The 21868-nt window shown below is 44.1% G+C and overlaps 1 protein-coding gene across 3 annotated transcripts in view; it reads right to left on the reverse strand.

The window, feature by feature from the left end:
* Positions 1–21868, reverse strand: part of RALB (RAS like proto-oncogene B) — a 261118-nt gene that overhangs the window by 28395 nt on the left and 210855 nt on the right. For all 3 annotated transcript variants that reach the window (XM_069616744.1, XM_069616743.1, XM_069616745.1), the window contains one exon: positions 1642–1850. In XM_069616744.1, the coding sequence (XP_069472845.1) occupies positions 1642–1850 (209 nt within the window). The remainder of the gene's footprint in view (positions 1–1641; positions 1851–21868) is intronic.

Raw genomic sequence — 21868 nt, forward strand, 5'->3', positions numbered from 1 at the left:
TAGTCACAACAAGCACATTGGTAGGCCTGGATAATACCAGTGTGCCAGATGACCCGGAGTAGAATTTTGATGAACATCAGATTAAAAATCCATAAAGCAGCTTTTTGATCCGTGCCAACAAATTCGCCAAACAACTGCATTGAGCCCAGTACGGAACCCTCCTTACCCACAGATAAAGATTGACGGTTGAGTTGGATTTCTGCTATCAACTCTGGCACTGGACCCTTCCCTTTCTCCTGCTTGTTTTAAATATGGCTTTGAGGAACCCATGTGTAATTCTGACACAACAGGTACACAAATGCACCGGGAATATGTTCCCTAAGCCAGTGATGCAGGCTCTGCACTGGTTGTCACCCGAGAAGGGATATGTGCATAGAGGAACGCTGTAAATGCAAGAGACATGCAACTCCTGGAGGTAAAGAACGTATTGCAAAAACATTTTTGATTAAAAAAGATTTAGAAAATATAATCCCAAAGTTTTCAAGATGTAAAATCAACAGTTAGCATCACAATTTGCTATGTGAGCCCGTAGATTTGCAAAATTACTTTGACACTTGTGTAGCAGAGCATGTCCAAAGAAAACGCAGCTCACCTTGCATTCTTCTCTGGCGCTCAAGGCTCTTAACCTTCCTCTGTTCACAGTCGGCTCAATAGGGATAACAGAATGCACCAGTAATCATCTTTAAAATTGCCAAGGACCTGTGCGGTAGTGCTGGTCAGGAAAAGTGGTTTGCTTTTCAAATAATTGCAAACTAGTTGTAATGGGGATGAGGTTGAATTATTTTCTGTTAATTGGAAATAACAAAAAAAAGAAAAAAAAAAAACACCAACTTGAAAATACAGTGCTTGTCACTAATTTTTTAAAGACCGTTTCTGTGACCGAGGAGTCACATTATTCTTGGAGTTTGTTTGGCAAGGGACAGGCTAAATACAAGGGCTTTGTATGCAACGATAATTACAGTTCCAGGAGGCCGCTCGAATCCCTTACCTGCCGAGACTGTCCTAATTTAATTGAATTAAATTAGCAGGTAAGCGACTACCCGATACAGAGTTTAATAGGGCCGATAAAAACTATTCATTGTATTCATGAAAGATCTTCTGATAAATAGGGCCACTTCAGCCAAGAACTATTTTCTATTCTTGGTGAGATCTACTATACATATTATAGCTTAAATTATTGACCGCAAACAGTCACCAACATTGAAATTAACATTACACGAGCCCCAGAAGTGTGTCTGTACTCACAAACTTTGTGTAAAAAGCCATAGGGAGAATTTGAGGTGTTTGGTGTTTTCAGCAGAACACTCGCCGAGATCTGAATTTGATGTGGTGATGTGGTAAAAGGGACTTATCCTGCAGTACAAACAAACTGCCTGAGTGAGCCCCCCCAACACTGAGGGGCTGATTCATGGAATTATTTGCGCCGAAACACGGGGATTTGTGCGCCATTCTGCCCGCAAATCCTCATTTGTAAACCGGGATTTGCGGGCAGACTGGCACACAAATCCCCGATTTTTGGCGCAAATTCCATGAATCAGCCCCTATGTGTGGTAGGCTTTTTGCTGAATGCCTATACTTTTGACAGACCCAAGTATTCGCTGCTCATCTTCTACAGCATCCATTTAGTCACGCGGCACGTACCTAAACTCTGCCGTTGCAGTGAAGGATTCGTGTTCTGTGATGGAGAAAACCAGGAGGAAGCCCTCCCCGCTGCGGAAGTAGTTGTCACGGATGGCTGCATAATCCTCTTGCCCAGCCGTGTCTAAAATGTCTATCTGTACCTCCTCTCCATCAAGCACAACTTTCTTTCTGTAGCTGTCAGCCTTTGTTGGTTCATAATCCTCCACAAACTGTATGGAAAGAAAAGCAAGCATAAAACGTTTGACCGTGAATGCAACACGTTATCTTCACAAACATGCAATGTAATCCTGAAATAAAAGCCTTCACTGCAGCGAAAGGCAGAATCAATACAAAACACACACTCGGTAACCTACATTGGTTCAAAATATTCCAAAAATAACGTCTTGTCATTTTGATTGCAAACCACCACTTACATTTAAATAATATACGAGACATTTAACATAACATGCAGTTGACAGCTGATTATCTTTCGAAAAAACATAAAACGGTGCATAACACAACCTGCTTACACAAATGGATAGAAATACAGAAACTGATATTTAGAAAAATATTTAATCAACTTTTAAATCTGAACTCGAACTGTGGTTGTTCTTAATCTAGGGTACCACCAACAGAGGTGTATGGTTTCTACCCAGCTGTGAAGATTAAATGCCCATGATTGCAGAACAACCTAAATAAATGCAAATGGAATGTGTGGCCAGTGGCGGCAGCGCCCCAGGGAGAAAAACAACAATTTGGTGCACACCCCTGGTTAATTGGGGTGGAGGGGAGTGGGGGATTGATGGTGGTGGGGGAGGTGGGGGGTGGAGGAACCAAATATTTATTTTCGGTGGTGAGAGAAGGCCACAGACGCATTTAACAATAGGGTGTTGCAGCACCCTATTAATATGGATCATCTCTCCACTCCCGAGCCAGAGCAGGCAGTTAATCACTGGAATAGGGCGCTGACACTGGCGTAACTGGGGCCCCCGCAGCGCGGGGGGCTCCGCCAACACATGTCCTGGGAAGGGGCCCCACTGGAGGAAAAAAAAAGACATTTTATTTTCCCAAAAAATATTTTTTCTTTTTGAATTTACTCTGCATTCATAAAGAAATGATTTCTGTAACAGAAATCATTTCTTTATGAAGGCAGAGTGACTACAAAAAGAAACTTTCTTTTTGAAGTCCGAGGGCACAGCCCTCCCCATGGCATGGAATACCGTAGGCTGGAGGCCTCAATGTCATGGGGTGGGGGGACCCCTATGACTTCATAAAGAAATAGTCTATTTTTGAAGTCAGTCTGCATTCACAAAAGAAATTATTTCCGTTATGGTTCGGTCCTTAACGGAAATGATTTCTTTTTGAAGTCAGAGTGACTTCAAAAAGAAACAATGGGCCTCATTACATGTTTGGCGGTAACCATGCCAGTGCTACCAGCAGGTTGCCGCCAGACCGTAATGATTTACCGGTGCCCGACTTCCCGGTAACACCTGGCGATTACAGACCCGGTGGTCCGGGAAGTCAGGTGCCAGCAAATGGTAAGTCCCCATTTCCATCGGACTCTATGGGAATGGGGAACACAGAAGCACCGTTAACGGTGACGGTGCTTCAGTGAAAACTCCGCGGGTGGGTGCCATTCTGCCCAGCAGGTCTGACATGCCGGGCGCGACGGCAACCACCCGCAGAGCTGTATTATGCCGGACCGGAAACAACGGTGCCGGTAAACTTACTGGCACCGTTGTTTCCAGACCGACATAAGTTGTAATGAGGCCCAATTTCTTTTTGATGTATTAAGGCTCCCCTCAACCCCACGACGTGTGTGAGTGTATGGTGAAAGGATGCACACTTAAATGTATGGGTGGCTGGGTATGTTTGTGTGTGTATATGGTGAATGGTGTGTGTGCTTGCTTTCAGGGGTGCAACAAAACCTACATTTTGGTGGGCTAACACTTCAAATGTTGGAAGAGGCGCTAACTTCATTGGCGGTGCAGGAGGGGCAAACCTATTTGTTTGGGGGGGATCTCATTTCTCTATGCATTTTAATGAGACTATTCTAGTGCAGCTTCAATGTTACAAGCAGTTAACTCTCTCCTTTAAGGTTGAAAGCACCCACTTATGGACTGCTGTGAAAATGAGTGGTCTCCTGTTCCCGGTCTACTCTTCCAATCACTCCCCTGGCATGCAAGTATTAAACCCACATCACAATTTCAATTGCCTAAAAAATGTGGCATTTGAATGCTGGTACTAACAGTGAAATGCTTTATGTTAGTAATTGCTGTGCTCTTGTTAACAGCGAAACCCTGGTGCCATTTAACAATTGTGTCTTGTTCTGTCTTGAAACTGCTCTGAAGGTCAGTCAGGTCTAGTCAACATAGCCCAAAATTTCAGGGGAGGTGGAGTGCTGAATCCCAGTAAATTGAATGGTGTTGCAGCAATACTTGTGTTTAATGCCTTGATTACTCATTACTCCTAGCCCTATTCTTCCTTGTCCCAGTGTGTATGAGACAGTACTTGTGTGTAAGGCACTCTGCCTCATACACAAGTACTTGGATGAGGTAGAGGTAAATGGAGGTAATGCCTGACATAGCTACCTGTAATCATCATTACTCCTAGTCCCGCTCTTCCTCATGCCAGTACCTATCTATGAGGCAAAGAGCCTCATAAGTAAGCTCTGGGACAAGGAAGAGGGACGTGAAGGTAATTCTGGGCCCAGGAGCTGACTTTGGAGGTTGGGTACGGTTGGGATGGAGAGGAGATGTGTGGGGTGGGGCAGGATTGTGCAACAAATCATAATGGCTGTCCATGTCCAGGATAAGCAGGCATGATATGTGGTATTAGTGGCTAGAGAGGCGTTTTGGTGCAGCCAGTCTAGTCATTCCTCAGTTTGGTATGACTTTTTTTTTATAACTGTGCATTTCTGATAAAGCAGTCCTGCCAAGTGTATTACCTGGATAGTATGCCATTTATGTGCTGCCAATCTAGCCGTTTCTTACTGCAGCATTGTATATTTTTCTGGGTATCTGTGATCAAATTATATGATATAAGTCATTTATATGAGCCTGTACATAAGTGATTCTAGGCATGACAAGACAAGTGAGGGAAGATAGAGGGAGGACAAGACAAACAATCTTACTAGGCTTTGTGCCATTCAGATTGTGCACGTGCGAGAACGAGAAGTGCAAGGGGAAAGGGAGGGAAAAACAGGGCAGCAATGCTCGGAGTAAGTGCAGCCAGGGCAGCGGGGCTTTGGGTAGTGCAAGGAGAACAAGAGACTGTAGGGTTACAGTTACAGCCCCTAAGTGCGTGGTAGGCCCAGAGGCAGTGCAAGGGTGACTGATCAAGAAAGAACCTGGACTCAGTGAGACTCTGAGGGTAGCCAGGCAACCAGTTGGTACAGCAGACAGGTATGTCAGGTAGGCCAGCAGGGGAGGGAGAGAGAGAAAGCCGAGGAGAAGAGGAAAGTTTTGAGCTGCTTCCGGACCTTCAGGTAGTCCGGCTCAAGTTTGAGAGGGGCAGGAAGGCAATTTCTGAGGGAGGCACCTGCAGAGGAGAGAGATCTACCCCCCCACTCTCTGCCTGGAGAAGCATCTAACCCTAAGAGAGTTGTAGGTAGCTGAGCAAAGGGCTCGAGAAGGAAGATATTTTGGAAAAGAGCGTTGGATGTAGTGCGGGCCCCATGCCCAGAAAGCCTTGTGGACAAAGCAAAGTGTCTTGAACTTGATCCTTGCAGCAAGTGGGGGCCAGTGAAGAGATTTAAGTGCTGGAGAGATACGATCCCTGGGCTTGAGGCCAAGGATAAATCTCGTAGTCCTGTTCTGGATTAGTTGCAGAGGATGGACTGTAGAGGAAGGCAGATTGAGAAAGTGGCTGTGGCCGTTGCTGTAGTCCAGCCTAGAAAGAACCAGGGCTCTGGAGACAGTGAGGTTCTGGGGGAAAGTGAGAAAGGGAAGAGTCCCTTTGACGAGGAGCAGCTGGAAGTGGGACTTCCTGGCAACGTCCGAGCTGTGAGGTGAGAAAGAGAGTGGAGTCAAAGATGACATCAAGGTTGTTTGCCACATAGGAAGGCGAAGGAAGAGGGCCCAAGGCAGACGGCCAGAGTGAGAGAGGGAAATCAGGTGCAGGAGTCCAAATGAGCAGGATCTCCATCTTACTGACATCAAGGCAGAGATTGTTGGAGGCACAACAATCCTGAATCACGGATAGACAGTCAGAAATGAGCGAGAGAGGAGAAGAGTGTGAGGGGAACCTGAAGGAAAGCCGAGTGTCGTCCGCATAACACTGAAAGTTAGGAGAGAAGGTAGAGATCAGGTGGGCCATAGGGGCCAAGTAGAGGTTCAAAAACCAGGGTGAGAGGATGGAGCAGAGAGAAAGGGACCAAATTGAACCTGGGAGGGGCTGTCCAAGAGGAAGGAGGTCAGCCAATCAAGGGAATGATCTTTAATGGCCAGGTTCTCATGGAATCGATTGATCAGGATTGATCAGGATGGATGGTTGACTGTGCCGAAAGCAGAAGAAAGATCAAGGAGGATGAGGGCAGAAGGATTGCTGGAATCAAGGTTAGAGAGCAGATCTTCACAAGTGTTCAGGAGAGCAGTTTCCATGACTCTGGCAGCTCTGAAGTCAGACTGAAGGTCATGGAGACAACCAACAGATTCCGTGTGGAGAGTAAGCTGGGAGATGGCCAGCTTTTCTAACGGTTTTCCCAGGAAAGGGGTGATGGAGATCGGGCGATAGTTTGCCGGGCAGGCAGGATCGGCAGATGGCTTCTTAAGGAGTGGGTGCATAAGGGAGTGCTTAAGGGGAGAGGGGAACGTTTCAGTGGCGAAAGAGTGATTACAGAAATCGGCCAAGGCTGGGGCGAAGGTGTCAATATGGTCCTTGATGGTTCTGGATAAGCACGGGAGCACCTGTTTTGGTGACACTTTCATAGATCAGACTTGTCTAGAAACTTCATCAGACGTTGTCTGAGAGAAAGAGGAGAAAGAGAGGTAGAGATTGCCTAATGGGGTCAGGGAGAGGAAGAGGAGATGGAGGACAGGATGTCCAGAGTTTTAGCAGAGAAGTGAGATTGCAGAGCCATACAGAGGGCATGGGAGGGAACAGGAGAGCTAAAGACTGCAACAGGATTGACCAGTTCCTTGCAGATTTTAAAGAGTTTGGCCGTGTTATTGGAGGCCATAGGCTTGAATGTGTGTTATCCTCTTTATGAATGTAATTGCTTCGATTAGCATTTTGGTGCAAACAGTCTAGGTATGTCTAAATGTGGCCTGGCATGCTTTACTGTAACGTTATTACATGTCTACACTGGTCTACATTGTGCAGCCAGTTGGACATGTTTTCATTGTGGCATGGCATTCTTAATAGCAAAGCATTAATGTTCCTGTGCCGCTTTTGGCGACTTGCATCTATTGGATTGGTGTAACCACACAAAACAATTGCAAACACTCTGGCTTTTTAGCCAATTTTTCTCAGAAAGTGGGCTGTATATCGCATTAAAACACATATGTATATCTTTCTCCTAGTGCAGTGTGCGGCATATCTCTTCAGCAGCACGTTTGAGCATATTGCGCAAGCGTGATAATCTATGCCGCCCCAGAGGGAGGTGCAACCGGTGATTTGTTGCCGAATTGGGGGGCGCCCTCAGCATGGCTTGCAGGGGGGCCCCCACATTGTGCTAATGAAAACTGCCCTGCTCCAGCATTGCAGTGTGGAGGTCATTATCTCAATAGGGGGCCAGCACCCTATTGTTAAATGCGCCTGCTCCCGCAAGCACATTTCATTTCAAAAAGAACACTTCTCCCACCACGCAAGCTCAAGGTAGCTCTTGAAAGGCTCCCTGTGCTGGCACCCTAGGGGGCTAATGGCGCCCCGGGCAGTCGCCTGTCCTGTCCTGCCCCAAGACAAGCCCTGTGTGTGGCAATAGCGTAGCAGTGGTCATATGGGGCCCCTACAAAAAACCACAAAAACGACCTGTTTTCGACTAGCACATTTCTTCTGTGGCCACTAATAAACCAATAGTGCAAAGAAGAGGAGAGGTTCTAAGAGCAGCTCAAACCTCACACCGAAAGCTGAAACTGGTCCATGTTTGTATGTAGGACACAGTTAAGATATTTTACTGTTAGGATGAGTATTGTGAAAAATGAAATGAGCAAAAAGGTCAGCAGGAATTATGTGCTCAAAATAGTCGCAGACGTATGCGTTAAATATACAAATCTATCGCAGTTTTCATATTCTCAAAATGCGCTTTGATTTTAAGCAAAGCAGCCAGGAACGATTGTGCTATTTATCCCCCACATGCTTTCCCAATTGGTGATTAATTTACAGAATGAGGGATGTTTTCTCACTGATTGAATTGTTTACATAATGGTTGAGAATGGGCAAAGCAGTTTTATCCACAATATGCAGACTGGTTACATAGAAGATCAACCAAGAACATGCAGAGTAACCAAAAGTCAGTGCAGTCTCACAGGATTGGGGCCAGGATAGTGTGTGTGGAGCCGGGAGAGAGCATGCACCGAGGGGGCGCGAGAGAGAGAGAGAGAACATATCCACAAGGGCCCAGGAGAGAGCAAGCGCGCATGCGCAGTGGGCTGGGATAGAGAGAGCGCACAGGTGGCTAAGAGAGCGAGCACATGCGGGTGGCTGAGAGAGAGCACACGCGGGTGGCTGAGAGAGAGCACACGCGGGTGGCTGAGAGAGAGCACACGCGGGTGGCTGAGAGAGAGCACACGCGGGTGGCAGTGAAGAGACACGTGGGTGGCAGTGAAGAGACACGTGGGTGGCAGTGAAGAGACACAGTGGACAGAGCGGGAAAGAGGAGGAGACAAAGTTCTGATGGCTCCACCTTTCTGCCAGGGTTTTACTTCTCTCCCAGACAACACAATTACTATTCTAGTCCTGATATTTCTTCTCAGGATCCCTTTGTTAAACAGATGTTAATTTGCCTGATCTATTCTTCTGTCAGGACTTCTGGATTTCACACATTTGTAATTGCCTGGTGAACTCTCCTGTCACGACGTCTGCTGTTCACACTGGGCTTCTGCCCTTCCCCAAAGTTGCACTGCACAATCTGTCCTCTGGATATTTTATCCGGTCTGGGTTTCAACTATACATGTATAATATATATGTATTATTTTTTAGTCAGTAAAGCTTTATTGTGAAAATTTACCTTAAGCACACACCTTCATAAACAACATTATTAAATACAATTATTGCAAACAGAGGATAAATAGTTCATAATAATTTGTAAACTGTACAATTCATACACTTGCACCAGTAAAAACCTGCTAAAAAGTGTAAAAAAAAGCCAAGAGAGAAATGTCATAACTGGGGCTAGCCTCCTACGAAGCGAGACATAGGGAATACATTTGGCAACAAAGTATATGTCATTCACTACAATAGTAGAGTTGCATAAATCGATGGCTTCTATGGTGGTTTTAGCACAAGCTTTTCTAAACAGTGACATCAAGTATATTTTTCTCAGGTCACTTACACACACAAAAGATGGGTAGCAGACTCGGGATCCAGACCACATATCGGGCAGGTTTTGGAATTGCCATCCCTCCAGCTGCGAATAAAGGTCGCGACCTGCATGGTGCCAATCCAAAACTCCAAAAATCGGGTACGCGCACAGGCCACAGTTATTAGGTCCAGATATCACTCTCCACCTAGTACTGGTTTCGAGGCTAGGTAAAACAGCCCCACTTTCAAGTCCTAGCATGTGATTATAAGGTGTCATGTTTGGTAATGAGCTTAACATCTCTTTTTAAGTTGCTTGGCAGGTCATGCAGATTCTGCAATATTTCATGCAAGCCTGCCTGTTGTTGCCTAACATTTGCTGACCATTGCAGGGAATGTCCTCCGGGGTGGTTTAACAGCTCTAAGTATGCTTCCCGGTACTTCACAAGATCAGAGGACCCCCAAAGTAATGGGACTAAGCCCACATTCCATTAAGAGTGCAGCACTTTGGAAACTACACAGCAGTGTAGGTAGCTTGTTCTGGCATGTGTTCACCGCTACTCCCAGATTCTGGCACTTTGTATTGCCCCATATCTCAGCTCCATAGAGTACCGCCGAAGTGGTCTGAATGGAGAAGCTGTTAAATAATGTTGTACATGAAGGTATGGGCCTAAGGTACATTTTCCAAATAAAGCTTTACAGAATGACAGAACATATTTCCATTTGCTTGAAAGCAGTTTGTTTGCAGGGTATTCCCCTTTTCAAATACATTTTTTTCTTTCTCTCTGTTGCTTGTGACTTAATTATTAGCACTCTGCGTTGCCAACGACATGCACCAGGGTCCCCACTGCCTCTGGGTGGACTCACCGGCTCTTCTCAGCAGCTTGGTTTCTCCTGCCGTCAACAGGGGAAGTGGCTCAGTCTGCTTTCTTCTTGCAACCGCTTCCTCTTGGTTCCTTCATCTCTCGTGGCTTCTACTTGACAAGTCAGCTTTTTTCTGGGCTCCGGTAAGTAAAGCACTGCTCTTGGTCATTTGCAAACGCCCAGGAGTGTCTCACCAGCTCCTAGCATTCTCCCAGCCTCTTCCTTCTTCGTTGGTGAGCGGCCTGGCTCCACCACTCCAGTAATTGCCTTTCGGTTTCTTCACCTTCACAGAGAGATGTAGATCTCTCCCACCAGCAGCTGACTTCCATTGCCTGCTTCTGTTGTCTTTAAAAAACGTCCCAGCCACAGGTGCATGCGAGCAACCACTAGAGCGCTCACTGGGCTGTGGCCTTTCCTGCTCTGTACTGCTCAATCCCTCTTCCTCGTCCCAGTATTTTGGTCATTCTGGGAGAAGGTCAATATTGAGAATTGATTTGGAAAACTTGAATAAACATTCCAGTTCGGGAGGGTAATTTCCCTATTCTTCATAGGAGAAGGACGGGATATATCACAATAGGCCAGGAGGGTGTTCGATATGGGAGGGTCATCTTCCTCCTTTTCTCTTGGATACCAGGTCTCACCCGATAAAGCCATGACATCTCCCTGCACATGGTCTCCCCCGATGAGATCCTCCCTCATGTAGCCGCCACCAGGATCATGAAGTGGCTGGCATCCTCTGGCCACATGGGAGGTGGTCAATGGCGGGAAATCAGTGATGGCTCCACCGGATTCATCACATCTTTATGGAGTCTTTTGGCTTACTGTTTTGTTGAACCTGGCTAACAAAGGCTGGTTGTGCCCTTATCAAACTTTAATCAGGAAGTATACTGCTTGCGTCATCTTGGGAATGTCTTCGTTCAGCTGTACCGATCCTCCCCAATTTCACCTTAACCTTGGCAATAGGCGTTAGCCACTGTGAGCTCCGCACAGATAAGTCTTCCTGTGGATTCAGCCTTTTCAATTTTTCTGAGGCTTTGAGGTCTATGCTCATTCATAAACTTGCTGCCCAACTACACTCTTATGTTGGCAAGTTATATTTGCATGTCGTTCATGTTGTATTCACCTTACAGATTGGTCAAATAAGTGTTCTTCATGTCTGTGGATGCTATGTTCATTTTCTTCATGTCTAATTGGATTACAAACTATTTGCTTGTAAAGTGTTTTTGTGAAATTAGAACTGTGTATTTATGCACTTTCTTTTTGCAATTCTATTACTTTTAGTCAGTGTTTATGAACTGCTTTTTGCTTATGTGGCAGATCAGAAGAATGACAGACTATACTTTCTATCTCACTAATGATTTTGAATAAATAAAAAGGAATAAACTCCTACCTTTCTCTATGCTAAAGATGTTCCCTACCTAACAAAACTAAGGTACTCGGCAGTGAGTCCCATATCAGAAGCAGTCCACTGTCCCAACTAACCTACTCTAAAACCCTACCACTATTAAAACATCGAAAAACAGGAGAATGACTCCATTCTCTTGTGAACTTTATCTTCACCATGTTCAATTCAGTAAACTATTCTCAAATAGTTAATTCCCACAGTTCAAGCTTGCAACCTTCTTTCATATGTTTACTCTTTTGCTCCCTCTTGTTCTCTTCTTGTCTTATTTTACTCGTATTTATACTTCTCCTTTCACAAACTAACTTTATCCAGCACTAAAAACTTTCCCCTTGGCTTCCTGGGTTCGCAATACTTATTTCACAGTTTCTAGTTGCACTTTGTGCTTGGCCCTTATTCTCTGTTTCAATATGTTCCTAAGGTTTTCCAGTTTTTTTTTCCAAAGTTCCTTGTCTTGTAGCATCTCAAGCTTTTTCTCCTGGACTACTTGGAGTATAAATCTTAGAGTAAGCGTTATCATTTCATGTTAATACTTGATTCCGAATGGAAAGAGTATGAATGTTCAAGTAATGATGCTCTTTCTCTTCATTAAATGGCAATATCGTGTCCCTACTCGGATGATTACGAGCGTTCCAGTAATGATTATCTTTCTCTTCATTCAATGTCAATATCTTATCTTGACTGAGACTAATATAAACATTCCAGTAATGATTCTCTTTCTCTTCATTCAAAGTCAATACTTTATTTCTACTGGGATGAGGATGAGCATTCCAGTAATGGCCTTCAGTCTCGCTCCTCGGTCTCCTGCTTTCCCTGCTGCCTTCTTTGCTCAGAGATAACGATGCCAGATGTATCAACTGGTTGGAACCTTCTCCTCTACTGGTCAGGTTGCCCCCTTGGAATTCTTCCAGTATTCCTCTTCCTTTTTGCTTCATATCCAATATCCTGGTATCTTGTTAGGCGGTATGTTCCAAGCTGTGTCCACGGAAGGGGTGCCGGCTTCATTCACAGACCCGCTGCTCCACCATTGCTCTGTTGTGGTCACACACCACTTAGCTTCCGGCTGGGATAAGTACGCCTCACATCTGTCTTGGCTTCTCTCCTGACCTTCCCAATGCTGTACGCCTGAAGTTTCACTATGTTGTCTCTCAGGTACAGGACACCGCACAACCATTTTTTCATTAAAATACATCTGCGAGTGAATTTTTAACTCGCTGGTTATCCTTCTCTCTCTTACCAGTTTCTGCCTCTTTCTTTAATTACGTCGCTGTGGGTCATCCGCGGTGCATTATGCAATAATGTCTTCCGTTATTTCAGGGCCCTGAGACCTATGGGTGCGTAGCGCTATTTAAGAAATACATAATTATTATTCTCGTGAGATATATTTATGGGGTCACAGGTAATATGGGGAGTACTCCTCCCCCAACCCCAGACAACAGCGCCACACAAATAGACCTTAATTTTCTATCTAGCCTTATCTGTGACTCATCTAGAACTAGGGAATCGCTTTAGGAATGTTAAGCCAAGAACCAGGCCAGTGTATAGAAAATCTATTTTGATGAATTATGGAAAAATGTAATATTTATACTACTTCTCATGACACGTCACATTCTCTGTGGAACCAAAACAAATAGTATATACAAATCCTTCACCTTTTGGGAATAAACAGTAATAAAAGATCTGAGATAACATCACATGTGCGGTTTTGTTTTTAAGTCCCCAGTAAATAAAAACAAATACAAAGAACCACCAGCTACCCCATCCTCCTGTTTAACCAATATTTTGCCTATAAATGCCTCACCGAGCAGTTAAATATCTTGCTCTTCTAGATACTCAACTTCTTTTTGATACAAAGTATTGAAAAAAATCTTTCTTGAATAAAATCAATACTTATTACTAAATGAAATATTCTTAAAGACATCACATCAAATATCACATTCAAGTGCAATTGTGCAAAATGGGGTTAATTAAAGTGCCAAATAGTTTGTGCAAATAAACAAAACAATTTCGATGTTCAATCAATTTAAAAACATTAATATAATGGAGTGGCGTAGTACTTCCAAGCGCAATCTTGTTGTACTCTTACAAATAATACAATAAAGTCCCAGAGGACAATTCAGTCCTCATCACTTCTGTTTTTACCAGACACTTACCGACTTCTTATTGCTTGGCATGACATACATCAACTTCCCTGTGGGATTTTTGGTGTTCAGGTGTAGTTGATGGCTCTTTGTATTAGTTTGATGTACTTTCCCTGTTATTCGACTAGCCCCACCGGTAACAAAGGATTTGGGGATTGACTACTTAAAGACAAGTTCTGAGAAATGGTGAACAGTTAGGTTTTCATGCACTCCCTTTAGGGAATTTTGGAGTTGGCATAAAATAAATAGGAGTACCCAATTATTTTACAGACTATATTTCTATCTACACTGGCAGTTGATTTCGAACTTCAACAAAATCGCCCCGTGTAATTTGGCTTTATGGGATTTAAATTGTTTAATAAAACGGTTACAGGTATGCTGCCAGCCCCTATCCCCCACCCGCTATTTAAGGGAAAGGTGTGAACTCAAGCAGATCACCTCCCAGAGTAGGTTTAATTGAACAAGTTAACTTACATACTCATCTCTGGGTTTGCGCATAGGAAAGGTCAGCAAGGTCATCCTTCAGGTGCAGGACAGGAATCTGGTCTGGTTCAACACCAGTCATGGATATTTTCCAGTCTCCCTTCTATTCTGCCTCCTTTGGTCAAAGATCCCCAGCCTCTGTTCCTTTCTGTGGTTAGCATTTCCACTCAGATGATTTGAGTCAATACTTCTCATTCATTTCCCAGGCAGTCTCCCCTAGTTCCATTGTGCAACTCATTATACTGACTTAACCACCACCCTCCGAAATGATTACAATTAGGAGGTGCCAGCTAGTTGGTTCTTGATTGGACAACTATGATGCTCTCCTTCCCCTCCACCAGCAGCCCTACCCTCTCCCTGTGGATAGGCTCCTGGAGTTATGAGGTTTAGATGAGGGTAAGTAGCAATCCACCAACTGGGATTTACATTCATTCAGTTTTTGCACTGGAAAAATCCTATATGACAACTTTATTTAATTTACAAATAAACCTAACAATGTATATATATTTGCATTTTGCATTACACTCATGCATTGATAAAATGAGGCCCATTTCGCGACATGGTTGCAAGTTCGAACAGCGTTTTATTGCAATTTTCTTAAACATGATACAGGTCAGTATCACCAAATTTTACATTGTTACATTATTCACCAAGCTACTATGGTCGCGTGGCATTTCCTGGGGAGCTAGAAATCCATTTTAAGTGTTAGGTTGAGTTTCCAAGGTCGAATTTTAATTCAATTAACAGAACAGCCTTTTAATAAGCTTTCCAAATGATACCTGAATGATTCTTGCGTGCCTTATAGTTCTTGAGAAAATTAACAAAATCCATGTCTGCATCTACTCATATAGGCACCTCTTAATTAAATGCATATTTTTACTTTACTTTGCACATTTAGACTTCATGTCCCCACTGAACAAAGATCAGAGCATCTGCTGCCTTTGTTGACTTTGGCCTGCAATTAACCTATCAGCCATTCTTCTACCAGTGCTAAAGGGTCATCTTGTTGCTCATCTTGGAGAGCAAGCCCCCATACAATTCCTTCATGGTCACTGCCCGAGTGTTCTGAATAGAAAATGAAGCCATTGCTCAGGAAACCGAAACTGATGTTTGAATGTCACAATTACATTACAGATAAGATAAATACTTTTATTTTGGTTTTCACCATTTACATCAAATAAGAAACTCTGCAATTCAGAATACGAAAACGTCACCATTATCCTTGAATGAGGCCTTGTGTTCATCTTTCATATAATTGCGCCTCTCCATCAATGTCCATTTTTCCATCATGATATCTTCACATTACTCTGGTAAGGGAAATTTTGACTCCAGGTTTCCTTTATTTTAGGCTGCAAATGCACATATCTCCATGATAGCAGTTTCAGTGTTTGCAAATGGTCCCTTTAGGCATCAGTCACCTTTAATGAAAAGGAGGCCTCTGGTTTTTGAGCTTTGACAATTGCATGCAAGATCCACTTACTACGTGTATTTCTCTTTCTTTGAAAGCTGCATTTTGACGCGCAGTTGAAAATGAAATGCTGCCTTTTCAGTTTGGCAGTCATCTCTGTGTTGTCGATTCTCTGCATTTTAGGCCCAACGTAGTCAAATCCAGTTTCTTTTGACTTGGGCTGAAAATACCTATTATTATCGCATTCCTTTCTCTTTTTTTCGTTCTACATGCCCCCATAGATCATTTTCTTCATCTCAGTACAAGGTAGTTTTGCCTTCCATGGGATAATAGTTTTCTTCATGACTAACATATTTTGGTATGTTCTTCATACCTTTCTTCACCTTGTTTATTAGAGAGTTCCTTGTATGAACAGGAGTCCTTGGTCCCAAAGAGGAGTCTCTCCCGGTTAAGTCCTGCTTGCCTCTACCCCTAGGGAGGGTGTTGCAGAGCGGGCTCACCTCCCTAGCACCACATGGAAAGGCTCCACCTTGGGGAGAAGTGACGGATCCCTGTGATTAGTCACACTTCTTACATGAAGATTTGATTTTCTTTTTTGAGACCTTGAACAAATCACTCTTATTCAACACATTTTTATCTAGTTTCTGCATGAGCAAGAAGTATGTTAATCATGGGTGTTTCTGGTCTTTTAGGTAGAGATTAAATATGGTTTTGTATATCTTATTTGTGAATGATTCATTGTGTATTCTGCATAAACATATTGTAAATGTTCGTTTAAGAGTTTAACCAAAATAAAGATTTTGATTGGCTGGCTTATCAGACAGTGAATTAACTTCATTAATAGTATGGGAGGAAGAACGATAGTGAGCATTAAATCAGTATCTGCACTAAAATGTGTGGAGTTCCAGATTCAGCAACGTGGTACGACCCTGGTAATCAAGGAAGAATGGATGCCCTCAAGTGGCCAACCGAAGCAGTACAAAGATGGGCACCCAGAAGGATTTCCTACGAAAGAGCATAAAAACAAAGTAAAACTGACGTTCTGTAGCAAAGTCCAGGCCCAGATTGAAGCGCACTCCCATCTTCAAGAGTCAAACACAGAGGATGATGCAGCAACAATGATATTGCCAGTCTATGAATAATGGAGTCACTGAGATTGAGGAATGACGATAGCCGTAATGATCATCGCCACCGAAGGGGAGTACAAGTGGAATGATTTTCCTTTGCATAATTTTCTTATGTTGTTCATTGAAGTAACAGGGATGAACATGAAAGGGGTGTAGCAAGTAAGAATTAATATGAGACTTTGACACTGCTTTGAAGTTTCCAGTATAGTTCACCCTCAATGGGCAGATCTCCATTGCAATACCATCATTGCAAAGTGAAATCCTGTCAATTGATGTTAACAAGTGTTGCCAAGAAATGTAGAAGCAAATGGATATTCTTCTAGGGAAAAGATGAGTTGAGGAAAGATACCACTTTTACTATGGCAAAAAAGAAAGTCTAAGCAGAACTATAATTATATGTTCCTGAGACGGAATATCCTGAGTACATAAAGACATTTTGGTACACCCATCCTTTGTAAGACCACACTTAGGCCAGTGATCCCAAACATGTAGCTTGTGAGCAACATGTTGCTCTTTTCACCCTAAAATGTTTCTTGCCAGTTAAGGACAATTGTGCAGGGGCCAAGGAGGAGGAACTGCGAGGATGAGACATTAAAACCAGTTTAACCTGAGCCAGGTTTGTATGAGAAAGCTAGCCAATCAGTCTGCTCTGGCTGACAGGCATGACCTATTAGTTGTCAAGGCATTAGCAGTTGAGACACCAGTTGCAGAGCGGTGGAGGTGGTCAGCTGGGTGGAGGGCACAATGGAGCCAACAGCTCAAATTAATCTCTTATGGCTTCAGATGAGATGGGCCCCAATGACTGAAGAGAACTTATGGCCCAGATGGCTGGCATGGTCATCTCTGTGAATACCATGGTACAGCCCCAGTCTTTAGCCGTCTACAATTTCTGCGCCACTTGTATCTCCAGTACACTCGGAGGTATAGTACTGTCTAGATCAAAGACACAATATGTGTAGAAACTGTTGCAGCAAACTGAGTCTTCCCCCTGCTGCACTCAGGTAGCAAATAAAAAGGGTTTGTGGTGGAAGCTTGGCAAAGGAATGGTAGTAAAATAAGTGACTTGAATACCTGAACTATACACTAAGTTCTAATAAACCTGTTTTGCACGTGTAATATTAGTTTGTTGTCGTAATGCAAACTATTTCGTTCAGAAATGTCCAACACCAACTGCACTATCTTTGTGAAGAAATGTTCATCTGATTCTTTGTCCAGAAGGGAAGCGCATTAATGGACAAAATAATTTAACCAGATGCCCATTTTTGTGTTCTGGTGAAAATTGCCAGCTTCTGTGCCTTTGTACCGCTGGTAACTGCATATTGGACCAATAAGTTACATGCATGCCCAAGATTCCTTTCTTACATCATTTGAATATGCCAACCGTTTTACATGTAAGGTTTGTATTTGTTGTCACAGTGAATAATGTGTCACAAATGTTACATACGGTTTGTATTGCATTGTACTAGTGGAAAAAGTTTCATTGTATGGCACTTTGCCCATCTAGCATGTAGCTAACGGGCAATTAATGTGAACGAGTTGCAAACTGTGCAGGATGAAAATAATTAGTGCAGCTTCTGATTGAAATCCAATTAAGTTACAAAAAATAATTTCTTATCAACATAAAATAATTTTTTGCTTTAATAGAGTTTGCCAGATTCCTCCTGCTTCTAAATTCCTTAGGAATTCTTAGTTACTTACCTGTAACTGTATTTCTCCAGCATTGGTATCTTTCATAGATGCACATGCTTGAATATTCCCCGTCGTTGGACTGTGAATCCTCGGTGATAAAAATAATTATTAAAATGTTTTAATATACATCCATTATTCCATAGAGAAAGCATATAACTACCCCATTGTGGCCTATAAGCCATTCTATTTTGTAGTCCCTCGACCTCACTTTGGTCCTTTATGGCCCCAACCAATGAGGCTTAAGCCCAGTCATCCATCTTCAAATTTTGAACCGTAGGAACTACAGTATGATGGCTGCAGAGCGTAGGAGCAGTCTCTCAGGGGAGGCAGGTGGGCACAAGTGAATCTATGAAAGATACCAATGCTGGAGAAATAGAGTTACAGGTAAGTAACTAAGACTTCTCCAGCATTGGGTCTTTCATAGATTCAGATACTTGAATAGAATACCAAGCAGTTAAAAAAAAAAAAATGTATAATATATTATATATATATACACACACACACACATACATACATATATACATATACACTTTCTGCCAAGCCTTTACCATACAGCAACACAACGGTTACCTAATCAGGGAAAGGTGGGAAAAGAGGCTGGCCCTACCGTATGCAAAAAGGTGGCAGAGCACTGCCTGTCCAACTGCAGATTCTTTGTTGGTATCCTCTGCCAGGCAGTAGTGCTTAGCGAACGTGTGCAGGGTGCTCCAGGTAGCGGCTCTGCATATGTCCTTCAAGGCTACCCCTGCGTGAAACGCTACTAAAGCCGCTCTCCCTCTGGTGGAGTGCGCCGAAGGAGGCCTGGTGAGGGGGTCGCCCTTCGCTTGATGACAGTGGGCGATGCGCGAGTGTCATTTCCGATAAGACCTTGGGAAGGAATTTAAGATGTGTTCTCAAAATGACACGGTCCTTCTGAAACAAAGTAAAAGGAGGTTCTGAAGACAAAGCTTGCAATTCACTGATCCTCCTGGTCGATGTAATGGCTATCGAAAAGGCCGTTTTCCAAGATAAGAATTTCATGTCACATCTGTGAATGGGCTCGAAAGGGGGTTCCATGAGAGCCGTTAGTACGGTGTTTAGACTCCAGGTAGGTACTGGTGGGGGCGTATGAGGGTAAGCACGCATCAACTTCTTCAGGAAGACCCCGACAGCCGGAAGAGCGAGTAATGACTGTTTCTGGAGTCGTCGTGTATGCCGATATGGCCGATGGGTGAACTTTGATAGAGGACAGTGAGAGCCTTGCCTTAGCCAAATGCAATAAGTACGGTAGTACCTGTTCTACCGAAGCTGTAAGTGGGTTAAGTGTAGATGTCTCACACCACTTAGAGAAGCAAGTCCATTTTCTGACGTAGGTGATTCTCGTAGAGGGGGCTCTAGAGGCCCTGATTATGTCCTAGCAGTCTGCAGGGAGATTCAGATTCATATGTTTAGGCTTCTCAGGAACCAAACCTTGAGGGAGAGGCTCGCTGGGTCGTGGTGAAGGACTTTGTGGTTCTGCTGCGTCAATAGGTATTGATGAGCTTTGAGGCGAATTGGAGGCCATCGGGATTTATGCTGTAGAGTCGGATACCAGATCTGTCGCGCCCAGTCTGGCGCTATTAGGATCATAGAGCAATTCTGCTCCTTCATTCTGCGTAGAATTCTCGCTATGAGTGGAATGGAGGGGAAAAGGCATACAGGATTTCCCCTGTCCAGTTCACCGAGAAAGAATCTCCAGCTGACTGATGTTCCGGGTACCTTAAGGCAAATTCTTGGCATTTTCTGTTGGCTCTGGTGGCAAAGAGGTCGATCTGTGGATGGCCCCATATGGAGAAAATCCGCTGGACTTCCTTTTTGTCTAGCTCCCATTCGTGAGATGAAGTGCTCAGTTTGTCCTCTAGGCCATTGTCCACTCCTGGGAGATGTTCCACCCTGATTTGGACTCTGTGGTGTAAGGCCCATGCCCATAGCAGTTGAGCTTCTTGTGACAAGACCTCATTTTGTTCCCCCTTGCTTGTTTGTGTAGTGCATGAAGGTTGTATCGTCTGTCAGGTCGGTCAGTACCCATCCAGCTACTACTATAAGGAAGGTTTTCAGAGCCCACCGTATCGCCCTGAGCTCTAAAACATTGATGTGGAACTGTGATTCCTGGTTCTGACCAAGTCCCTTTTGTTTGGAGGTCCGCCAGGTGAGCTCCCCAGCCCGAAAGGGACGCATCTGTCCTTAAGAGAAGAGTAGATGTTGATGTCTGGAATGGCATTCCTTGTAGCAGGTTCCGCAGAGTATCCCACCACTGAAGTGCCTTGTGTACTGTGCCCGGTATCTGGACTACATCCTCCCATGAACCCATAGCTTTTTTCCATTGGTGGTCCAGGGCCTCCTGGACTGGTCTCATGCGAAATCTGCAATTTAATATGAGAAATATACATGAGGACATCATGCCCAGGAAGGATTTTAAAGAGCGTACCGTGGTTGTCCCATTTTCTAGGAACCATGAGGTCGAGCGGAGGATAGCTGTAACTGTCAGCCGATGGTCTTACCCTGGGAATGCTTGTGTCGAATCCGGCCCCCAGGAAGAGAACTGTCTTGCTGGGTACTGGGCAGGATTTTAAGTTTATCGAAAAAACGAACCCTTTAGGAGTTTTATAGTTTTCAAAACAGCCAAGCGGGTGTGACCGGAGGAGCTCCCCCTTATCAACCAGTTATCCAAATATGGAAAGACTTCCGTTCCCATCCTTTGGAGTTTTGCTGCTACGGGCGCCTGACATTTGGTAAACACTCTCGGTGCTGATGTAAGTCTGAACGGTGGCACCCGCAATTGGAAATGCAGGTCTCCTACAGCAAACCTGAGGAACTGTCTGTGGGCGGGATGAATTGGAATGTGGAAATATGTGTCCTTCAAGTCCAGAGTGGCTAGAAGTCGTTTCTGTTTAGCCACGGTAGGACGCCTTGTAGGGATATCATTTTGAATTGGATGCATTTGTTGAGTGCTCTGAAGTCGGATATGGGTCTCCGCTGGCCGTTTTTCTTCTTGATCAGAAAGAAGCAGGAGTAGAAACATTTTCCCTTCTGAGGGTAAGGAACTGGTTCTATTGCTGCTTTGTGCAGTAATTTTTTAACTTCCGACATGACATGCCGTAGCATGTGCACTTTGCGAGGGGTGGGAGCAAGGGATGGAGGTTGGTCTAGGAATTCTATGGTGTGACCCTCGCAGACCACCTGTACACCCACTTGTCCAATGTTATCGAATGCCAGCGTTGAACAAATTGGCTTACTCTTCCCCCCACAGGTGTGCGACGTTGAGGGGGAAGATCCGACCTGTCAATTTTGTTTGTTCTGGGCTTTACCTTGGGTAGAGCTGCGTCTTCCTCTCTGCGAGTACTTGTTGAGGGATTGGTATCTTTTGCCCTGGAATGTGTTTCCTTGCGTCTTTTGACCATAGGAAGAATTATTATATCCTTGGTCTTACGATGACGAGCCTCGAAAAGGGCGAAAAGACCTACAGTCTCTATATTTATCCTTTAAGGAACTGATGGCTCCAGCTGTGTACCAGTCCGTCTTTATTCCTTTTAGGTGGTCATCAATAGTCTTACCAAATAAGTTTTTCCCATCGAAGGGCATGTCCAATATTTGTCCTTGCACCTCAGGTCTGAAATTCGTGGCTTTCATCCAGGCCTGTCTCCTTAGTACAGTGCCA

Source organism: Ambystoma mexicanum, chromosome 9 (genome assembly GCF_040938575.1).
Source record: "Ambystoma mexicanum isolate Mex_15411 chromosome 9, UKY_AmexF1_1, whole genome shotgun sequence".
Taxonomy (NCBI): Eukaryota; Metazoa; Chordata; class Amphibia; order Caudata; family Ambystomatidae; genus Ambystoma; species Ambystoma mexicanum.